This window comes from Aquarana catesbeiana, linkage group LG04, assembly GCF_042186555.1.
Source record: "Aquarana catesbeiana isolate 2022-GZ linkage group LG04, ASM4218655v1, whole genome shotgun sequence".
Lineage (NCBI taxonomy): Eukaryota > Metazoa > Chordata > Amphibia > Anura > Ranidae > Aquarana > Aquarana catesbeiana.
Window position 1 is genome coordinate 575,035,632 of NC_133327.1, and position 22,916 is coordinate 575,058,547.

Consider the following 22,916-nt stretch of genomic DNA (forward strand, 5'->3'; position numbering starts at 1 on the left):
GCTGTCACCAGCTGGATCTAATATTAGTTCACTCTGCAAAATGTCCATCTCTTTTTTAAACAGTATTGCAAGTCTAAGATTAAATGAGAAGCACATTATGGGAAATATTTTTATAGCTATATCAGTGTTTAATCTAAAATTCATGTTGGGTGCTTTGCCTCTGCCACCCATTAGAAAATGTATCAACCCCTCCTATTGACTTGCCAGTTTAGCATAGTAAAGGGGGGCAAAAAAGATAAGTCCACTTTGTTTGAAACTAAGCTCTGTACTCTAAAGCCTCGTACACACGATCGGACCTTCCGACAACTGTGGAATTTTGTTCGAAGGGTGTTGGCTCCCACTTGTCATACACCACTGTCACACAAATGTTGGCCAACAATTCTCCATTACGAACGCTAGTTTTACAAGACCGAGCGCTTCCGGCTCCTCCTTGATTCCGAGCATGCGTGTTTGTACTTTTGACTTTTGTCCGATGGACTTGTGTACACATGTTTAGAAAGTCTGACAACACACATTTGTTGGCGGAAAATTTGAGATCATGATAGCCAACATTTGTTGGCGGAAAGTCCGACAACAATTGTCCGATGGAGCATACACATGGTCAGACTTACTGCCAACAAGCTCACATCCAACATTTCCCGTCTGAAAATCTGATCGTGTGTACGGGCATTTAGGGATAAGGCAATCCCTTGACATTCAACTGTCAAATGTCTTAGCCCCAGGAGGGCAGTAGAGTCTCTCAAGCAGATGCCCTGTGTATAGCCTGTGCCTATGATAAAAGTGGCATCATGGGGCTACAAGGATTAATTCAAAGACTAACAAACTATCTGAAGGTAGTATGTGCAACTTAGCACAGGTAATACCTTAGGAACTTTTTGATCAGATTAGGTTCTTTTAAGCTAAAAGAGATAAAACTTTCAACATGCCAATTTACATGTTGCCTATCAGCAAATAAAGGGTTCGGATCTAATCTGCAACATTCAGAAAGTGTACAGGCCTATCTAACTTTACTGCACTGTTCTAATTGATTATATATATAACTTGATAACTACATTGGCACACAAATGGAATTATGGTACAAGTCATCTTGTGTCCCCTAAAAACTTGTTCACAACAGGTAGAGTAACGCCTGCAAAAGCGTACGATGTCCTACACCACACAAAAATGCTCTGCCTTTTTCAGACACGCATGTGTGCCATTATTTCCCAGTGGTACCCCCACACATCTAGAAACCCCATGCAGTACCAAGTTTGTGTGTAGAGAGTTTAAAAGTTGTGCCAGCACCCTTTCTTTCACTTTTCACACACATAGCCTATTGAAAAGAATGGGCTGCCCTAAAATGGGAAGCATAGTAATGCACAATAAACAACATGTGCTCAGACACACCCCCTGGAGTGAAGGAGCCCTGAAAGATTTGGAAGTTCAGCAGAGGCCACATGGCCAAATCATTAGAATTTGGCCCTAATTGTGTATATCAGAGTTTTGTCAGAGTTCAAACCAAAGTTAGGTTAAACTGGCCCATTCTTTTCATATATGGGTAGCAAATTTAGATGTCTAATCACACAAAGCCAAAGAAAACAAAAATTGGATTTGTCCTAACTAAGCATATGTCATTGCTTCTTCAGTATGCAGTTTAATACAAGCACCTCCAAGTGACCTCCAGCTCTCTGGAAAAAAAACATGTATAAAAATGTACTTCCAAAATGAATACTCAGCTAAAGTATTCTACAAAACTCTATCTGACATTGATGTCAGGATGAACAAGAAAAGCATGAGATCTTTATGTAAACAGTCTCATACATATGCAGATATCTCACAACCTTGGCTTATTTCTGAAGGGGGCAAAAGAAAAAGATGAAAAATCAGAAATTGAAATGTACAAACCTTACGTGAAAGTAAACAATATTTCCATACTGGTCGATGTTGATTTTTCCAGGTAGACAGGCAATCTTCTGCTCTGCTTCCTTTGTCAACAGCTTCTTACATAAACAGCACCTACAAGAGAATATTTACATTGCTGATCTCCATAGCTGCTGTTTACAGCAAAGAAGCTAACATTTATGTTTGACATAAGTGCTTACCTGTACAAAGTTGAAGCATTCGATGGAGAATCTGGGTTCTTAAACTCTGAGTCAAAAAGTCTTTCTATTTTTTTGCAGAATATTTTGCTGTAAAACAAAAACCATACACTTACAAAGTGCTAAAAGACAAGTTAAAAAAAAGTTCTCCCTGGTTCTACTTGCCAATGTGGAAGTCTAAAGGGACAGTGCTACCTTGCACATGCAGAGCCTCCTTGATCCCCTTACACTCAGCTTATCATTGCTTCCTCAACGTTCTTTCCTACTCTGCAGCTGTCCATACTTCTTGGTATGGTGGATCATGTGACCACTTTCCCTGTGACAAGGCTCATGTCTAGCAGCCAATCACTAGATCCAGGAACTGTTATATGACTGGGAAGAGTGAGGTCACCAACAATGGTAATCTCAGTGGTGGCTGCAGAGGAGGAAAGATTGGCCAAGAAATGATGGTCAGGTTGAGTATAAGGAGGTCAGAGCAGAGATACGGTCGGTTTATCCTGCATGGGCAAGATTAAAGTTTCTCAGCAAAAAGGTTAAAGTGTAACTTAGCATTAATTTTTTTTTTTGGGTAGCGTGGGGAGGTTTAGAATCTCTGTCAGGTTTTTATTGTTGTCTGCTTCCTTCTTAGGACAACCTCTCTGTTATTCCTGTTCTCAGAGACACTACCGAAAGTGAGTCAATGTCTCCCCCAAACTGTTCTCAGAGACACTACCGAAAGTGAGTCAATGTCTCCCCCAAACTGAGGGGAAATTCCACCTCTGACAGTTGTCAATGGAACAAGTGTTTCCACTTGAACATACCCCTCTACTCCTATTCTGGTGACAACTGTAGAATTTTGGATTTACCCTTTCTTTCTCTCCAGGTTACAGTTGACAAACAGTGAAGTCAGATCTACCCAATATGCACACAGATGGCAATAAACTTTACAGAGGTTCTAAATCTTGCCCACTTTCTCCAACTCTAGAAAAATAAGTATTGGCTGATAGCAGAGGCAGTGAAGAGTTGATTGAAAAATTCAAAGTAAATAAAAACTAGCGTTTCTAAATACAATTTTTTAATTAAAATAATAAACATCTTATACATACCTGCTCTGTGCAATGGTATTGTAAAGAGCAGCCCCGAACCTCTTCTTCTGAGGTCCCCGTTGGCACTGTCCACTCCTCCCCTTCTGTGTTAGCAAAACGTATGCCATGGGGCAGATGTACAGGCTTAATCCCAAGCTGGGTTGTGTACATCCATAGACACACATAGTGTGGCTTGACCCTGTCCCCCGCTCTCTCTTCACAGCATGTGATTGACAGCAGCAGGAGCCAATAGCTGCCGCTTCAGTACCAGTGAGTAGATGGAGAGGGGAGAGAAGATATGCAGCCTTGCACAGCGCTGGATTGATTGAGGACTCAGGTAAGTATTTGTGGAAGAGGCCACACAGCAAGTTGTAAAACTTTTTTTACTTAAATGTAAAGAACGCATTAAGGTCAAAAATGTTTTAGCTTTAGAACCACTTTAAAGTGATTCTAAAGGCAGAAGGTTTTTTTTTTATCTTAATGCATTCTCTGCATTAAGGTAAAAAACCTTCTGCATGCAGCTCCCCCCTCAGCCCACTTTTATACTCACCTGAGCCCAATCTCGATCCAGCGATGTGCACGAAAGCAGATGCTCTCTGTGCTTTCTCCCTGCTCATTGGCTCTGTTACAGCTGCGGAAGCCACTGGCTCCCTCTGCTGTCAATCACAGCCAGTGAGGAGAAAGCAGTGGTGGGGCCCAGCTGCACTCTGTGTGTCTTATGGACACACAGAGGTGGCTTGGGAGAGAGGATGCACGAATGCCCCCAAAGCAAGAGGCTTGCTATGGGGGAACTAGGTGGGGGGGGGAGCACCAGCGGGGGGACCCGACAACAGGCTGCAAACATATTTTACCTACCAAGCTGCTCCACAGACACATACAGTATAATATAAACAAAGTTGTCTACCACACTGATTGATGGCTGCAGCTAATTGGCTGCAGCTGCTGATCAAGGAAAATCTTGCAACATGTCCCTTCTTTCGATCGACTTCTGTTGAGCAGGGATGATCACACACTGATCAGAATTTGGCTGGTTCTTGTTGAACCGACCACATTTGATCAGTGTATGGCCAGCTTTACATTGACAGAGAGAACAAAAGTCATAGCAACTATACGGCATTTCTAAACAGGAAGAACACATACAAAACAATCACATATAGCCGCCCCATGTACATATAAATACAAACTATACACAGAAACAAGGATTTTAAAACATTAACACATAATAAATTGATTTCTATTAGGCTAACAATTTTCGAAGGAAGCTTTCCTTAAATTTTTACCCAGGACAGCTGAAAAGCAATAAACCTCCCCCCCCCAAAAAAAAAAAATCACTGTAAATGCCACCTGGAAAATGTGTTATTGTTATGGAATTTACAATCACGTTCCAACAGAGCTTTATGCAAAGTAAACTACATTTACATTTTTGTTATGTTGTTATTTATACCTCTTAAATTTGTCTTTCCTGTCTTTTATATCATCTGCCTCATTATGAGTGAAGAGATCAGTGATCCTGGTTAATAAGTTGGCATTAATGCAGTTCATATTGCACGGGGTGGCTACAATGGCACTCATGTTCTTGTGACAGTAATTTATGCATGCTTCTACCTATACAAAGAAAGAGTAAAGAGAACAACAAATAAAAAATATGATTCAGGTTTAACTGTCATAAACGTATGAGCATTGAAGTCAAGCGATATTTAAATAGTGAGAAGTTAAACAGAAGTGGTAAATATATCCAGGGTATATTAAAACTGGAAAGTCACTTCCAAAAAGCACTGTATGCAAAATAGACAGATTGCTAGGCAAGATCACCAGGTGAAATTAAAAGAAGTAAAAAAAAAACCCCTGAAAAATAAAAATAATGCAGCCACCACATCTATGGACTGGTAAGCTGCAATATATTACATTTTTATTCTTGAATGTAAATATATTTTTAGACGAATTTGTTTATTATAGGCATGATTCTGTATGCAAAAACATGAAATAGGTATAGTGTACTCACCAATGAATCCATCTTTAAAAATTCAGATGATATTAGTATTGAAATAACATTTCCAGGTTCTGCAGAAAAAAAAATATATAAAAAAAAATCTACTTTAAGATAAATAAGCAAATTATCAAAGAGTATAAAAACATAGCAGACTGACAGACTATATAGCATCTGAAAAAAATTGTAACCACAAAAAAGTATCTCACAGTGATGGATGAAGGCTTTCAGAAAGGTATAGGGAGGCTTCAGACATTGCTCCCTTGGAAATGCATGCAAACATGAAGCTCTAAAAGACAAAGTTTTTGTCCACAGTTTGTCAATGTAGTTCACCAAAGACCATAAGATGTTTTAAAGACCCAGTGGGTGACATATGCACCTATGACCTACCATGTAAAAATTACATTTAGCAAAATGCTTTTCTTTTTTAAATTTATTCAGAAACATGGCTGGAAACCAAAAAAAATTAAAAATCTGTTACAAGCTTTTTATTGTATTTTTTCAGAAGGGAATAACAATCACACCCACACAGAGGCTAAAACATCTGATAGAGATAACAAAGCATCAGGGTAAAGCCATAAAACATTTGCATCAGTAAACTTCCAGGACCTACAAGAAGGCGTTGTTTGAGGGCTCTTCATGGGCCTAAAATTGAAGATAGGTGTTCTAGTTGAGAAGGTAGGCCCAGGCAGAAGAAAATGAGGAGGGGGGGGGGGGAGAGACAGGTATAGTAAAAACTGGTAGGTAAATGAGAACCGTATAAGCTAGGGCAGGGGGAAGGGATCAAGGAAGGTTTTCAAGGGCAGAAAAGGTAAGGCAAGGTAAGAAGTCAGGGACAATGCATAAGAATTGGTAACGGGCAGGCATACATAAGGATGTATCCACACGGACTCGAGCCCAAGGGCCAGGCCAATGTGCAAGATAAGTCAGTCTAGAAGAGTTCAAACCTGGGAAAGCATAAGTAAGCTATGGTTCCCATATTTTAAGAAATTTAGGACATGAGTCATTAAGAATAGTACCGGCATCATATTCCCAAAAAAAAAAAAAAAAGAGGATTATACTTACCAAGATTTGGTGACTTTTGCTGGTCACTGTCCTCTGCATTACGTTTAACATATTTTATTAGCCAATCAAAGATGTGCACATCACAGTGGACAGAAATGTCCACTTCCTCCCAACGTTGGGAATCTGTGGTTAAATACTCTGCAAAATACTTCATCTCGGATATCAGCAGATCCCGCGGACATATGAAATCTTCCTTAAGGTTCTTGGCTTCATCACATACATGAATGACCATATTTGGCCTTTAAAAAAATAATTAGATTTTAGGAAGGTTAGAACTGTCGCATACAGCTATAAACAACAAGCATACAGTAGATCTAAACAATGACTGGATAACATTTAGTATGCTAGAATAGTATGTATTATGAAACCATGCTATGTTTTCATAAAATACTATGTAGCACCCTCTAGTTTGTAACTAGTGTATGGAAGTTTATTTGGTATGACTCGTGGTAACTGTGTGAGTCTGTAATTAGGTCGGGTTACTGCAGGCTGGATGGCTCTACAGGGCAGGTCTCTGGTACCTCACTCTGGACCTAGAAACTTGGAGAATCTTCTGGAAGTTGGTGGGCGGAGGCCAGGAGATTCTGATCTGCATAATTTAGGGAATCTGGCCAATCCCCAGGCAGAGGCCAGGCATTGTGGCTGGGTCAGCCATTAAATATGATGGAGCCTGGCCAGCAGGGGAGTCTAGTGGAAGATGGAGTGCTGAGGCTGTTGTTGTGTGGCCTGGGAGGGGACCCCATGTCTTGGGGCTCTGTCTCGGCAGGAGCTGAGGAAAGGAAGGAGAGGAAACCTAAGAGAGGAATTTCCATTACCTTTGGGTCTTGTGCAGAAGACATCCAGGCTGGCATAGAAGGATCTGATCAGTTGGAGGCCTGAACAGGAATCTTGCCCAGTGCAGCGGGGAGCAAAGGACAGTGTGAGTACCTCAGCACACCCAGGGACATACAAGGGGAAAGACTGACAGACGTAGCATATTTTCCAAGGACAGCGTTGTGCTAAATCCTGATCCCTGGTCCTGGGGAGTTCTTCAGAGCAGCCAGGTGGGCTGGTAGCAAAGCAGCCAGGTAGGCTGGTAGCATCTGTAAGTGTCAGAACGGAGTGAGGTTCTGCCGAAGAGATACGATATTCCTGCATACAGTTGAGACTTTGTGCTATTTCACTAAAGGGGAGTGAGAGCTGCTAGTTTGTAAAGAACTTTGCCACTGATCCATAGAGACTGCGTTTATTCCGGGGGGAGTACAGTCCAGGATGTTCATCAAATATGGGCATCCCATAATCCCTATACCCTAGCCAAGTTGTTTTCCCCAATAAAACAAAAAAACAAGCCCATGATTTCTTGTGCCTGGATGCAAGTTGGAAATGTGTGTTGCCTGGCTGTGCAGGAATAGGGGGAACCAGTAACCAGCAGCTCCTGCAGGGGGTAGCGCTACAACTGTTTCCCCCCGTTTTTGTCATCCTTCCTTGTATTTCCGTGCTGCTGATCTTCTTTTCGGCCCAATTCTGTCTATATGCACATCACTACTCTGGACCAGCTTCCTGACAGTGATCAGTGGGCCATGTCTGCTTAATGAGTCAGTATGGCCACTTATAGTCTCCAGCAGGGGTGCATGTGACAGGGTGACAACGCAGAAGGATGATTTGGAGACAACTGTCTCCCCAAAAAGTACCCGAACAAGGTCCTTCATGATAGGATCACCAGGTATACCCTAAATGACAGCTGCAGATTTAAAAAGACTGAAAACAACTTAAAAATACATTGACATGTCAAAGTTTATATGAGAGTTTAGTGACTTGGTTGAGATATACTTTAATTGGCACCTTTGCACTACAGGTGATAATCTGTAACACATTCTCAGTATAATTCCTTTATTGCATACCACCCTCTCCTTGTGTACGACCATATAAGAAAGGAAAAACATTTTCATACCCCTGGCTTCCATCAGTATTTTCTGCATCCACAGACGGGGAAGATGTTTCATTCTCTGCAGAACATTTTCTTCCTGATGCAGCACCAGATCTTCCTTCAACACAAGAAAAATATTTCCTGTGATTCTAGCAAGTTAGTTAGAGGGAGTTAGGGCTTAATATATCCACAGATTAGCTATTTGTGCTTTTATGTTTTTATTGGTTTAGACAACTACATAAGAAAAAAGATACATGTCCATCCGGTTCAACCTATGTGTGTGTAATTTTTATTCTCTAACAATTCCCAAAAATCCTGTATATTCTGCTTCTTGAGGAAGATATCTGCAAGTCTTTTGAAGCTGTTGACAGTAGCACTTCCTGGGGGAGGGAGTTCCACATTTTTACTGCTCTAAGAGCCCATTCACACTGGGGTGGGGGGCGGCGTCGGCGGTAAAACGCTGCTATTATTAGCGGCGTTTTACCGTCGGTATGCGGCCGCTAGCGGGGCGGTTTTACCTGCCGCTAGCGGCCGAGAAAGGGTTAAATACCACCACAAAGCGCCTCTGCAGAGGCGCTTTGCCGGTGGTATAGCCGCCCCGTCCCATTGATTTCAATGGGCAGGAGCGGTAAAGGAGCGGTATACACACCGCTCCTTCACCGCTCCGAAGATGCTGCTGGCAGGACTTTTTTTACCGTCCTGCCAGCGCATCGCTCCAGTGTGAAAGCCCTCGGGGCTTTCACACTGGAATGCAAGCAGCGGCACTTTCGGGTCGGTTTGCAGGCGATATTATTAGCACAATAGCGCCTGCAAACCGCCCCAGTGTGAAAGGGCTCTTACAGTAAAGAACCCTATTCTACAGTCTAAACTTACACCTCCTTTCTTCTAACCTTAAATCATGGCCACGTGTCCTTTTCAGGAACCTTAGAGTAAACCATTTATTACAGTTACTGAAGTCACTATTGGTATATTTGTACAGTGCATCTGGAAAGTATTCACAGAGCTTCACTTTTCCACATTTTGTTATGTTACAGCCTTTTTTGAAAATGGATTACATTTATAATTTCCCTCAAAATTCTACAAACAATACCCCATAATGACAACATGAAAGAAGTTTGAGAAAAAGAGATCGCTGCTCACAGGTGATGCAATCGGTAACACTCCAATGTTGCTTCTGTGAGGTGGAGTGCACGCCCTGCCACTGCAGCAGAAAACATGGAACAGAGAATCTTCGGATCAGCAGCACACCCACACAAAAAGTAAAGTATAAAGTCTTTATTGAAGCATAAATGTTAAAAGCACTGGATGGGTACAGGCAGGGGAAATCCGGTAGGTTGACGCGTGTCACACTATAGAAGTGCTTTGTCAAAACCACAGAAACCACAGTAGCAAAAACTAACTAAAAACTAACTAAAAAAAAACATTTATTACTAAAAGAACCAAGTACAGTTTCTACATATCTTTCCCTCCATTTGTATACTACTTACATACGTGGATGCATTAAAACAGGAAAAAAGATTTATTATATAATCTTGTATATACTCCTCTGCATCCCATGGATAGGGCTTGGTGTTTAGCTGCAGGTGAAGTACACAGGTGCCCTGTCCAGCCCTGTTTCGGGCAGCCTGTCAAACTCTATGAGCAGCTGAGGCTGGATAGGGCTGGCTGGTGCATTAAGTTCTACTAATGCTTATGGCAGTATGCATTTAGGAACAAATGCCCAGAACGCAGACTGCTTGCATTCCAGGATTTTCTACTGGTTGTATTCTGCCCTATACTCTAGTACCTCTAGGTGTGCCGTCCAGCCCCATCCAGCAGCATTAAATTTGCCTCTCATAGAGCTTGACAGTCTGGATGGGGCACCTGTGTCCTTTGCATGCAGCTAAACACCAGAACCCCATGCACTGTGGCTAAACAGCAAGTGTGCATGGGGCCTTAGGAGTGAGGAGCAGAAGCCCCATGTAAGCTTCAAATCTTTATTTCGGGCCTACCCAAGGCTGAAGGCCCCAGGGGCATCACTTTTTTTGCCTGTGTGGCCAATTATCAAGCAACAGCAATGCCATTTTGGAGGAAGAGAAGTGAAAAAAAAGACAGTGGCCAAGCTAAAAGGAGCTTAGTGCCTGGGGCATTGGCAAAGCACAGGCTCTCATTAAACAATAACATGTTTTAAACTTAGGAAGGAAGGACCCCCACTATGTCAACATCCAAAAATTTGAATACAAGGATTGAGAATATTTCTCAAAAAATGAACGGACTTTGTAGGCACATCATGAGGCAGTAAAGTATGAAAAAATTCCCTTTATTACAAAAAAAGTTTAAAGACATGTAAACATTTAGACAACACCTTATAATGAGACAAGGTCAACAGATACCCAATACACCAGACATGAAGGTTGGATTATAGCATATGTAGGTAAATCTTAAGTATATTGATATATCTGTATTAGAATATGATCCAACAGATCCTCCACGTCTACTTGTCTTCTTTTAAACTTCATGTCTGGTGTATTGGGTATCTGTTGACCTTGTCTCATTATAAGGTGTTGCCTAAATGTTTACATGTTTAAATTTTTTTGTAATAAAGATAATTTTTTCATACTTTACTGCCTCATGATGTGCCTACAAAGTCCGTTCATTTTTCAAGAATTATTCTCAATCCTTATGTTTTAAACTTACCGTATTTGTTTTTATTCCAAAATGTACTAAACTAGAAAAAAAATCAGATTTGTCACTGCAAGGCAAACAATGGCATACAATCAAAATCTTTTAAAACACAGCTCACCAGTCAGAGAGATGTTGCCTTGACCTGCAGTTTCATCTTCTTGATCCTCCGTTGAATCAAGCAGGGAAGATTTAATGTAGGTAGCCAGGCTTTCCAGGGGAATTCCACCTGTTGCCAGTAGTGGATTATACTGATTGTCAACAGGTGATGTGCCACTACTTTTTAATTCTTCAAATCTTTTGGCACACTAGGAATATAAATGCAGTAATTAGCTGATGTGAATTGGCAAACAGTAGTAGAACATCAGGAAGACTGCTGCAGAGATGCATAGTGCATAGTGCACTACATACAGAAGTTCCTGAGAAATCAAAGTAAAGTAGGTACTGTCTAATATTCCTCAAAACTTGGATACTGAGCAATGATGCCCATTTCCCAGCTAGTCAGGTAACACATTAAAGGGGTTCCCTGTTTTCACCTACAGAGTGTGGGGTATAGGCTCCCTTTGACCCTAACCCTCAGCTGGTATGATGCTCTCTCAGAAAAACTCTGTGGCTGCCAAAGGCATAAGTGTAAGAATTTTCAAGAATCTGTATCAAAGTGATTCGCTTGTATTTTAGTAGCCCTGACACTCTGTATACATTTACTGGTAAAGAATTATCAAATAGAAGAGAAGGCGCCGCTCACCAACCCAATGCATTAGTATGTAGATAAATGTGGCCTCAGCCAATGCCACTCCAGCCACGTCCCCCTGACATGTTTTGCCCCACTCATCCGGACTTAGTCATAGAGGTATCATCACCAGGGGGAACATCAGGGGGACGTCGCTGGCTGAGGCCACATTCATCTACATACTAAAGGCGACAACTTTTCTTCTCTTTGATAATGCTCTTACACCTCTGAAATGGTGCCAGCTCCGTTCACTGCAACTGGAGGGGATGTCTCTTTCTCAGCTTAGAGAGGCACTGAAAGTTTAATTTGGATCCTGGATAAAGAAGTTTTACATGTATTTGTTGGAGCTCCTTTTTCAATTGGTCTACTAATTCACCACGATTATTGACATTATTACGATCCAAGGAACAAGTGGCTCGTAGCAGAATGCTGTCACAAATTAATTCAATTGCATTAGCAAACAAATACCAGTTGAACCTGTCAGTAAAGTCCACCTAATGCAGCTTCTTGTGATAGGTTGGAAAAGATACTGCACCTGCAGAGTTGCAGTCATGTGGACTGTGCTTGCTTGCACTACAGTGGGATAAAAAAATGTCACAGGCGGTGTGACTATTAGCATTGACACAGCTAAATGTAACTTAGCATCTGGCCACACCCAGCCTTGCCCACTGCTTTCTGGATAGGCAGCACTGCTGAAATCCTCCCACTGTGCTACAGTGTCTAGAAGATGGAGCATGTGAGACACAAATGAAGACGGGTTTGGCTCAGTCAGGGGAATTAACCTCTTGCAGACCACATAACAGCATAACACAAGAAAGGTGGGCTTTAACGCCCAACCGCCGCACATATGCGCTCACAAGGGCAGGAGGATTTGTGCTAACAGCATGCTCACTGCGCTCTTCCAGCACACTAACCTAGCTGTCATCCAAACAACAGAATGGGCTCTCAATCATATAACTGCTGCGGGAGCCAATTCCAGTGGTCACATGATACAGAAGCTGCACCACCTCCCAAGCACTAAAGCCCACTGAAAGGGAAGGAACATTTTTTTTCTTGTGCATAATATGTCATTGGATTTGGTACTTAGACTGTAAAACATGAGCTTTTATTTGTACATTAAATCATACACATCTATGCTTAGATTTTGAATTACTGTCGTGCATATAACAATATGAAATCTGGACTCTAATTGGTTGTTGCAATAACCTCTTTTCCCCTTTCTCTAGTATTATCCAGCTCTACTGAGTGCCGGTTCTGTATAAATGCGCAGCCTTTTATTAGACCCAAATGTGCAGCCTTTAATTAGAACCAAATGTGCAGCCTTTTATTAGATCCCAATGTGCAGCCTTTTATTAGATCCCAATGTGCAGCCTTTTATTAGACCTATGACTCATAGGATGCGCACAGTGGGAAATCAGCCACCTGCAGGACCAGAGCCATCACACTCAAATGACTCATTGCCAACATTATCAGTAGAATAAAATAAACTGGTCTACTAAAATTGTAGAACAGTTTGAGGCTTTGCATCTTCTTCCAGCTAAGTGATAGCAGACAGAATAAATTGATGTTTTTTTCATAATCCATTAAAATCTAATTTTCAACAAATTAGTGCTCAGGTTAATCACTAGCGCACTCCACAAAACATTTTTTAAAATTTACTGTTACTGAAGTTTTAAAGCATATATTTTATCCCAAAAACAATGATCCCAGAATGCAGACGAAACATTCCTAAGAGTGCCTTGTACTGTAGTCACCATATCACTGGCATCCATTGAGTAATCACAAAATATTACAGCAAAAGTTGTCCTGCACCAAAAACTTCAAAAAGTACTCTGTGTTAGAAAAGCTATTTTATTTTCTGATAAAAGCAGCACAGCATTAAAACTGAGAAAATGGCCACATTTCAAGTCCACGTTACCTTTTTTCAATTAAAACAAATGTTGCTGGAAAAAGAGTTGGCGTGGGCTTGAAACGTTGTCATTGTTTTAGGTTTTATACCGTACAGCTGTTTTTTTATGAGGAAATAAAATAACTTACAACTTATAACTTTTTACACATTACTTTCTGAAGTCCCTGGTGTTGGACGTTTGCAGCGTTCCTCAAAACAATGAAAATCATCAGCGTTAGAAGGTTTGTCTTTGGCACAGCAGATCCCTGCACTTTAAAGGTGAGTAGGGAAACAAGGGGTTATTTTTAAATTTGGAAGGGTTAGAGTTGGGATTTCAGATAGAGTTGCCACCCCATCCTTTTAAACCCGAACACATATTAATTACACAGGTTCTATGGCTGATTAAGTTGGTAATTAAACTCACTTGGTGCTTTATCTGCATTTAATTAGCCTCAGAACCTGTGTAATTATTATGTGTTTGGGTTAAAAAGGGATGAGGTGGCAACTCTTGTTTCAGAGAGGGTTGGTATAGGGGTTAGCGTTAAGCTTATAGGGAGGATTAGCACAAGGGTTAGGGTTACAGAGAAGATTTGTATAAAGATCAGTGCTGGGGTTACAGGGAGGGTTAGTTAAAGTGTTAAAACTTAGCTTACTTGGAGTGTTAGCAAAGGAGTTAGTGTTGGGGGTTACAGGGAGGGCTGGTATAAGGATTAGTGTTAAGCTTACAGGGAAGGTTAACATAAGGATTAATGCTAGTGTTACAGGGAGGCCAAGTAAAAGCTTATTTTGAGATAGTATATGGGTTAGTGTAAAGGTTACAGAGAGGGTTAGTATAAAGATTAGTTTTATAGTTTTATCATAAGGGTTTGTGTTAAGGTCAAAGTGAAGATTAGTGTGAGGATTAGTTTTAGAGTTACATGGAGGGTTGGTGTGATGGAGTCAAAGAGCAGGGCATTGCTCATTGCATGAATTACTAATAAAAATTATCTCCTAACGCCTTAAAAAACAAATGTACTATATAAGATAGACTTCATACAGGTTTACATCAGTTCTGTGCTAATTATCCTGACATATTGCTTGTTGTATTTTTTTAAATAAATGGCTGTGCAGTACAAAATAATAAAAAAGAACGTAAAGTTGACTATAGTATGTAAGAGAACACACATTTTGTGCACAAGGAGGAAAAATACAAAATAAATGTTTGTTTTATGGTTGTCTATTTCCCAGTTGGGAAGATTTGCTCTAAATTCCCATCTCTGTGACTCCAGTCACTGAAGAACAAAGTAAGGGCGTCCATCTCAGCAATGGTGCAGGAAGATGAATTTATTAACCTCCACTTTGTTTTTATTGCTTTCTATGTCTATGTTGAAGAGTTTTTCCCCCAACTTCCTGTCTTGCTGTTTTTGTTGATTTTTGTGACCTTGTTGAAGAGTCTTATCATCACTTCCTTTCTTGCTGGCCACTAGTATAAAAAATTGGGTAAGTCCTCTCCAACAGGAGCATGAACAGAAATAAAAATGGCAAGTTCTAACCCTTTCCCATTTTATCCAACCATCCTAACTTATAGTGGTCAGGGCAATATTTTGTTTTTGCGACTGAATACTAATGACAGCAATCAGCTGTCTAATTTTTTTTTTATTCTTTTTATTATGTTTTGCAGAATTTAGGTATAAAACAGAGCCTATTGGGCATACCCAGGCTTGGCACATATACATAGAAAAACAACATAAAACCAACAACAACTCTAGTGCCCTAACTGGCACTGAAATTGGTAGTACACCCCATTAGCTACTTAAGGACTCCTACAGAGTGCTGGGGTTCATCTACTCAGGGTCCAAAGTATCCAGGACTGGGTAAAAAGTGAAAACCTTTATTTTCTAGAATTCAAATCAATTCACAACATGCTCTTATGCTTGCTAGAAACGCAGAAAGTTGAGCTACTTAGCCCAAAAAGTCTGGGTCCACATTAGTAGAAGGGGCCTTAATCCAAATATCCCACACTTTGTGGAATTTTTTGGGGGCATCCCCTTGATAGATAAGTGCTCTTGTATAATGGGAGCTGAGAATTGATTAACTTTTTTCCATAAAGTCAAAGTGGAAGCAGATGTACACTTCCACTGGAGTACAATAATTTTCCTTACATAATATAATAGCAGTCCTACAAGGGTTCTTGAGGCTCTGTGATAGGCTAGGGGGTCTACCAGACCCAGCAAACAGACATGCACTATTTGAGATATCTGGATAGTGGTCACTGAGTGGATAAACGATACTACAGTCACCCAAAACGTTTGAATAAGAGGGAATTGCCAGAAGATATGTATGAAATTTGCGGAGTCTGCTGAGCATCGCCAGCACACAGCAGGGACAGAGGGGTATATTCTGTGTAAGCATACAGGAGTAAGATAAATTACCGGTATATGTAAAATTTTTAAATGGATAAGTCTGTCCTTAGTCGAGACAGACTAAAAAGGGACAAAAGGGACATTCCAATATCTCCTCCCAATCCTCATAATCTAGCTCAAGGCAATCTAATGTCCATTTATATCTGAGAGCCTCAAGTTCCGAGTGAACAGAGGGAGTACAACCTTATATATATTGGAGAGAGGTTTAACTAGAGTATCATCTCTAAGTACAAGGGTAGAACTGTAGAAGGCTACCAATTGCATTTCAAACTGTGTATGAAATGCATGCCTAAGCTGCAAATATCTAAAGAAATATACGTTAGGGAGATCAAACTGTGTTTTCAAAACATCAAAGGTCTTAAATTCCCCACCTGAGCTGTATAATTTCTAGAAGTGGAAGTATTCTAGGGTTACAATATCTGGACGAAGACAGTGATGTGCTCACCTGGAAACCTTTAGAGATATACAGTTGGAAAGTTCAGGTCTCAATGCATGGCTCCCCTCTGCAGCCAAACAGTTGTAGAGGAACACCCCATAGAAATCTTTGGAGCCAGCAACTAATTTTGGCTGCTTGCTGAGTAGTGCACATAGGTGTGGTTTCACCCAAACTATACAGCTGACAATCTGAATCTGAGCCAAAAATATAAGTGTATAGAGCATTATACTAACGTGACTCGGGTCCAGTTTTTGTGGTCCTGGATTGATCCTTTGGTTACTGAGAATTTTGAGCAGTGCATAATATTGACAGCAAGTGGTAGGATCTAGGATAACAATATCTGGATGAAAGCAGTGATGTTCTCCCACGGATACCAGAGTAGAACCCTTTATTTACTTTTTAAAGTGTCATGTAGGGACAACTACAATATGATAAAAATCTGATCTTGTAACAAATACACACCTAAACATATATACATACACACACCTAAACAGACACACATAAATATACTCATGCACACCTAATCACACACACTTACACACAATCAGCTTACCTCTTTGGATGTGTGTCCTGGAACAAGCCTTGCCACACTGTCCCAATTAATAGGCTGAGGGACCCCAACCAGGGAATATAAAATCATATCCAAAACCATCTGGTTATTGTCATATGGGAAATTATTGTTTTCTGAATATCCACGGCTCATCTTCTGTTTTGGTAGCTAAAAAAAACACAATAATACAAGAAAAAACTAGTGTAAACTGTTGCAAGGTATTTGTATGTATCTGTGATTAATAAAAACACTAATAAAAAGAAGTATTGGCACAATTGAAGCTTTTCCAAAATGTCTATTTTCTATTACATATTGAGAGTTGTGCAATGCGTTGCTGATTAAACAACAAATAAGATAACACATTAGTATGAGGCTATCGGGAAAAATCTGACAGATTTTAGGCTTTCCACCATATACTTAACATCCCTGAAAGATTACCTGTGCAGGAAGAAGGTGTGGTGTTGCAGGCAGCTTAGAAGCACAATGTCCCTGCAGTAAGCCAGTGGATGGATGGGAAGGCTGGTGCTGCAGGCAGGAGCGGATGCTGGCAGGGTGGTGCTCGTGGCTGCTTCATCCAATCAAAGAAGCTTTGCCTTTACCAGCCTGGGAAGTGAAAAAAGCCAGAAACAGTTTAATTCCAATCAGAGCTCATATATAATGTAGTGACAGCATGGTAGCCCGCTGGTGCTCCAGTATAAGCTGCACATGCTGCCAGGCTGGTGTAACCCTTTTGTTGCCAATAAAGCTGCATTGCAGAAAATCACCTCTACATGAACAAAGAAACTAGGGGATTAATGCAAATGCTAATTTTTGACAGGAGCAAAGCTATTTTTACTGCAGAAGCATTACTATAAAAGGATGAATGCTTGAACAAGTGAATGTATTAATCTGACATATCATAAAGAAAAAGCTTTCAAGACATTAACAGGTCCTAGAGACTCTGGGATCTGAATATCTACTTGTCACTGTCAACCTCTACAGATGATAAGTACATGCAAATATAATCTGCTTTATATAAATGCACATACTATCCATGTAAATTCCAGCATTTAAAGTTCTCTAGACTGGCATGAATGAGGAGTGAGGACATGCCATGAACCACTAAGTGATCGTCAGGAATTTGTATTAAACACAGAATGTAGGCACATGTGTGCAAAAGCCCCTTTACATCAAAATGTATGCAGCAATACATATTCAAATATACAGTGCTGTGCTATGAAAGAATCTCGTTCTACTGACATGAATGAGACCCGCAGGACAGATCCACAGATATAGCACAATGCTTTTTGCATTATCCTACACTGCAAGATGCATAGTAACACAAAACACTGGGAATGTGTTGTATGTGTGTTTCTCACACTAGGAAAAACATATAGTCTATCCAGTGCTGGTTTTATAATGGGGCAGGGTTCAATATTGAGTTGGCCTACCCTTTGCAGCTATAACAGCTTCAACTCTTCTGGGAAGGCTGTCCACAAGGTTTAGGAGTGTGTCTATGGGAATGTTTGACCATTCTTCCAAAAGGGTATTTGTGAGGTCAGGCACTGATGTGGACAAGAAGGCCTGGCTCACAGTCTCCACTCTAATTCATCTCAAAGGTATTCTATCGGGTTGAGGTCAGGACTCTGTGCAGGCCAGTCAAGTTCCTCCACCCCAAACTCAAGTTCATCCACCCCAAACTCACTCATCCATGTCTCATCCATGTCTTCATTGACCTTGCTTTGTGCACTGGTGCGCAGTCATGTTGGAACAGGAAGGGGTCATCCCCAAACTGTTCCCACAAAGTTGGGAGCATGAAATTGTCCAAAATGGCTTGGTATGCTGGCGCCTTAAGATTTTCCTTCACTGGAACTAAGGGACCAAGCCCAACCCCCTGAAAAACAACCCAACACCATATTCTCCCTTCCACCAAATGATTTGGAGGGGTGGCCCAATACTTTTGGCAATATATAGTGTGGATGAGCTGGGGTGGGGTAACTTGACTGACCTCAACCCAATAGAACACCTTTGGGATGAATTAGAGTGAGACTGCAAGCCAGGCCTTCTCGTCCAACATCAGTGCCTGACCTCAATACTTTTGGCAATATAGTGTGTATAATAAGAAAAAATCCTATTTTTCTAAGGGTCCTTTCACACTGGGGCGGTTTGCAGGCGCTATTGCGCTAATAATATCGCCTGCAAACCGACCCGAAACAGCCGCTGCTTTAATTCCAGTGTGAAAACCCCGAGTGCTTTCACACTGGAGCGATGCGCTGGCAGGACGGTAAAAAAAGTCCTGCCAGCAGCATCTTCGGACCGGTGAAGAAGCGGAGTGTATACCGCTCCTTTACCGCTCCTGCCCATTGAAATCAATGGGACGGCGCGGCTATACCGCCGGCAAAGCGCCTCTGCAGAGGCGCTTTGCGGTGGTTTTAACCCTTTCTCGGCCGCTAGCAGGGGGTAAAACCGCCCCGCTAGCGGCTGCATACCGACGGTAAAGCGCCGCTTACAATAGCGGCGCTTTACCGCCGACAACGCCCCCGTCCCAGTGTGAAAGGGCTCTTAATGAAATGTTTCTTGGGAAATAATATTTTGCTTGCCATGCTCTGTAAAAGGTTTTACTCTGGACTGGTATAAAAATAAAAATGAACTTTGGCAGCTCAAGCAAACCACAACATATAGCGCTTGTGCTCTTAAGGAAGGTGCTATGAGTAAGCACTTGGCATAAGTGCGAAACGCGTTAGCTGATTGCCTGTACTTTTTCGCTACAGTGTCCTGTATGCTCTATGATCCTGATTTTATAATAAAGACACTTGCATTTTTTCCCGGTGTGCGGCTGTCTGGATTTTTTCGTATACTCTTAAGGAAGGTGGCCTATAACTGAGTGCGTGTGTGAACAAGTGACCTCAGAATTTTGAAAATGTGTTATTGTCATTGAGAATGTAAACCAAATCTGTGTATGAGGGGCCCACCGAACCTGAAGTGCACCGTGCCTCCCAAGGTCTAAATCTGGCCCTGAGTCTACCGTCAACCCACGATAATTTATTAAAATGCACTGGAAAATTTAGAGACTCTGAGATCGCATATAAAAGCATTTTTACAAACTTCAAGCCATGAAAATATCCTTTTGGGGTGGCAGTACCTTTAAGGAAACCTGCACAGAGAGGAATATGTAGGCTGCCACTTCTAACCTTTCCTTCTGAAAATGCTAAGTATCAACAAGCATTTTAAGGAGGTCAGTAGTGACAGCCTACAGATTTCTCTCAGCACAGACTTTCTTTAAAGCAAATAGCAATTTAAGTAATGCACCCATTAACACATACAGTATCTCACAAAAGTGAGTACACCCCTCACATTTTTGTAAATATTTTATTATATCTTTTCATGTGAGAACACTGAAGAAATGGCAGTTTGCTACAATGTAATGTATTGAGTGTAAAGCTTGTATAACAGTGTAAATTTGCTGTCCCATCAAAATAACTCAACACACAGCCATTAATGTCTAAACCGCTGGCAACAAAAGTGAGTATACTACTAAGTGAAAATGTCCAAATTGGGCCCAATTAGCCATTTTCCCTCCCCGGTGTCATGTGACTCGTTAGTGTTACAAGGTCTCAGGTGTGAATGGGGAGATGGTGTGTTAAATTTGGTATTATTGCTCTCACTCTCTCATATTGGTCACTGAAAGTTCAACATGGCACCTCATGGCAAAGAACTCTCTGAGGATCTGAAAAAAAGAATTGTTGCTCTACATAAGGATGGCCTAGGCTATAAGAAGATTGCCAAGACCCTGAAACTGAGCTGCAGCACGGTGGCCAAGACCATACAGCGGTTTAATAGGGCAGGTTCCACTCAGAACAGGCCTCGCCATGGTCGACCAAAGAAGTTGAGTGCATGTGCTCAGCGTCATATCCAGAGGTTGTCTTTGGGAAATAGACGTATGAGTGCTGCCAGCATTGCTGCAGAGGTTGAAGGGGTGGGGGGTCAGCCTGTCAGTGCTCAGACCATACACCGCACACTGCATTAAATTATTCTGCACGGCTGTCGTTCCAGAAGGAAGTCTCTTCTAAAGATGATGCACAAGAAAGCTTGCAAACAGTTTGCTGAAGACAAGCAGACTAAGGACATGGATTACTGGAACCATGTCCTGTGGTCTGATGAGACCAAGATAAACTTATTTAATTCAGATGGTGTCAAGCATGTGTGATGGCAACCAGGTGAGGAGTACAAAGACAAGTGTATCTTGCCTACAGTCAAGCATGGTGGTGGGAGTGTCATGGTCTGGGGTTGGAAGAGTGCTCCTGGCACTGGGGAGCTACAGTTCATTGAGGGAACCACAAATGCCAGCATGTACTGTGACATACTGAAGCAGAGCATGATCCCCTCCCTTCAGAGACTGGGCCGCAGGGCAGTATTCCAACATGATAAAGACCCCAAAAACACCTCCAAGACCACCAGTGCTTTGCTAAAGAAGCTGAGGGTAAAGGTGATGGACTGGCCAAGCATGTTTCCAGACCTAAACCCTATTGAGCATCTGTAGGGCATCCTCAAACGAAATGTGGAGAAGCGCAAGGTCTCCAACACCCACCAGCTCCGTGATGTCGTCATGGAGGAGTGGAAGAGGACTCCAGTGGCAACCTGTGAAGCTCTTTTCACTTAGGAGTGTACTCACTTTTGTTGCCAGCAGTTTAGACATTAATGGCTGTGTGTTGAGTTATTTTGATGGGACAGCAAATTTACACTGTTATACAAGCTGTACACTCACTACTTTACATTGTAGCAAAGTGTCATTTCTTCAGTGTTGTCACATGAAAAGATTTAATAAAATATTTACAAAAACGTGAGGGGTGTACTCACTTTTGTGAGATACTGTACCTTACTGCAACCTAGTAGTATGAATGGGCCCTAAAACTAGCCACACAATACCACAAAGGCACCTGATTAGGTATTTTCTGCTGGTCTTAGGATGGGTTCATTACACTGCTGAATTGTATTAGGGTTACAGGTGTGGTATTAAGGTACATACCGATCAAACTGAGACTGCTCATATGCCTGTGGGTCCTAGCCAACCATGACAGACATGCCCAACTTTTTTTTTCTAGGGTAAGACAAAGACCAATAGACATGCAATGGACAAGGTACCAAAACATCAGAAAACATTCAGCCAAGTTTAGGCAGTCCATATGCTGTACCTTCTCCGACTGACATTTGATCATCCAGTTTGGGTTCTTCCCAGCTCATCACTATAATTTTTCCCAAAAAGAGACAATGTGAATCAGCTAAGTGCTCCCTCTTCCCACTCTATAGAAACCCCAACGCTAACATGCATGTGCCACAATACAGTAATGCATTATCAATTTTGAAGCCAAGTCCTTAAAGTAGCTCTGCAATCATTATTACATCTTTAACCACTTCAATACAGGCCACTTTACCCCCTTCCTGCCCAGGCCAACTTTCAGTTTTCATCACTGTCGCTGTTTAAATGATGATTGCACGGTCATGCTACGCTGCACCCAAACAAAATGTTTATCATTTTCTTCCCACAAATAGAGCTTTCTTTTGGTTGTATTTGATTTTATAAAAAAATAAAAAAGAACCCGAAAATTTTGAAAAAAAAAGTTTTTCCTGCGTTTGTTATAAAATTTTGTAAATAAGTACGTTTTCTCCTTCACTGATGGGCACTGATGAGGCTTCACTGCTGGGCACTGATAAGGTGGCACTGACGAGGATGGATGAGGTGGCACCAATGAGGTGGCACTGATATGCGACACTGATGGGCGGCACTGATATGCAGCACTGATGTCCAATCATAGGAGGCACAGATGGGCACTGAAAGGCTGCACTGATGGGTACTTATGGGTGGCACTGATGGGCACTGATAGGTGGGCACTGATGGGCACCGATAGGTGGCACTGATGGACACTGATGAGTGGCACTGATTGACACTGATAGATGGCACTGATTGGCATCACTGATTAGGAGGCACTGGCAGATATTGCTGGTGGGCACTGATTGGCATCATGTGTGGGCACGCATTGGTATCATGTGTGGGCACACATTGCCACCAGGGATGCCATTCTTGGTGGTCATCAGTGGTGGCCATCCCTGGTGGTATCCCTGGTGGTCCTGGGTGGGCATCCGAGGGGGGGCTGCGCTGATAAACAATCAGT

General features: G+C 41.6%; 1 protein-coding gene across 4 annotated transcripts in view; it reads right to left on the minus strand.

Moving 5' to 3' along the window:
* The window catches only part of SANBR (SANT and BTB domain regulator of CSR), a 59,507-nt gene that overhangs the window by 27,218 nt on the left and 9,373 nt on the right, over nucleotides 1–22,916 (minus strand). For all 4 annotated transcript variants that reach the window (XM_073628095.1, XM_073628094.1, XM_073628093.1 and 1 more), the window contains exons 2-10: nucleotides 17,206–17,370; nucleotides 16,771–16,935; nucleotides 10,883–11,069; nucleotides 8,125–8,218; nucleotides 6,195–6,433; nucleotides 5,145–5,203; nucleotides 4,587–4,747; nucleotides 2,082–2,168; nucleotides 1,885–1,995 (exon numbers count right to left, since the gene is read on the minus strand). In XM_073628095.1, coding sequence (XP_073484196.1) covers nucleotides 1,885–1,995; nucleotides 2,082–2,168; nucleotides 4,587–4,747; nucleotides 5,145–5,203; nucleotides 6,195–6,433; nucleotides 8,125–8,218; nucleotides 10,883–11,069; nucleotides 16,771–16,920 — 1,088 coding nt within the window. In that variant the 5' untranslated portion in view covers nucleotides 16,921–16,935; nucleotides 17,206–17,370. The remainder of the gene's footprint in view (nucleotides 1–1,884; nucleotides 1,996–2,081; nucleotides 2,169–4,586; nucleotides 4,748–5,144; nucleotides 5,204–6,194; nucleotides 6,434–8,124; nucleotides 8,219–10,882; nucleotides 11,070–16,770; nucleotides 16,936–17,205; nucleotides 17,371–22,916) is intronic.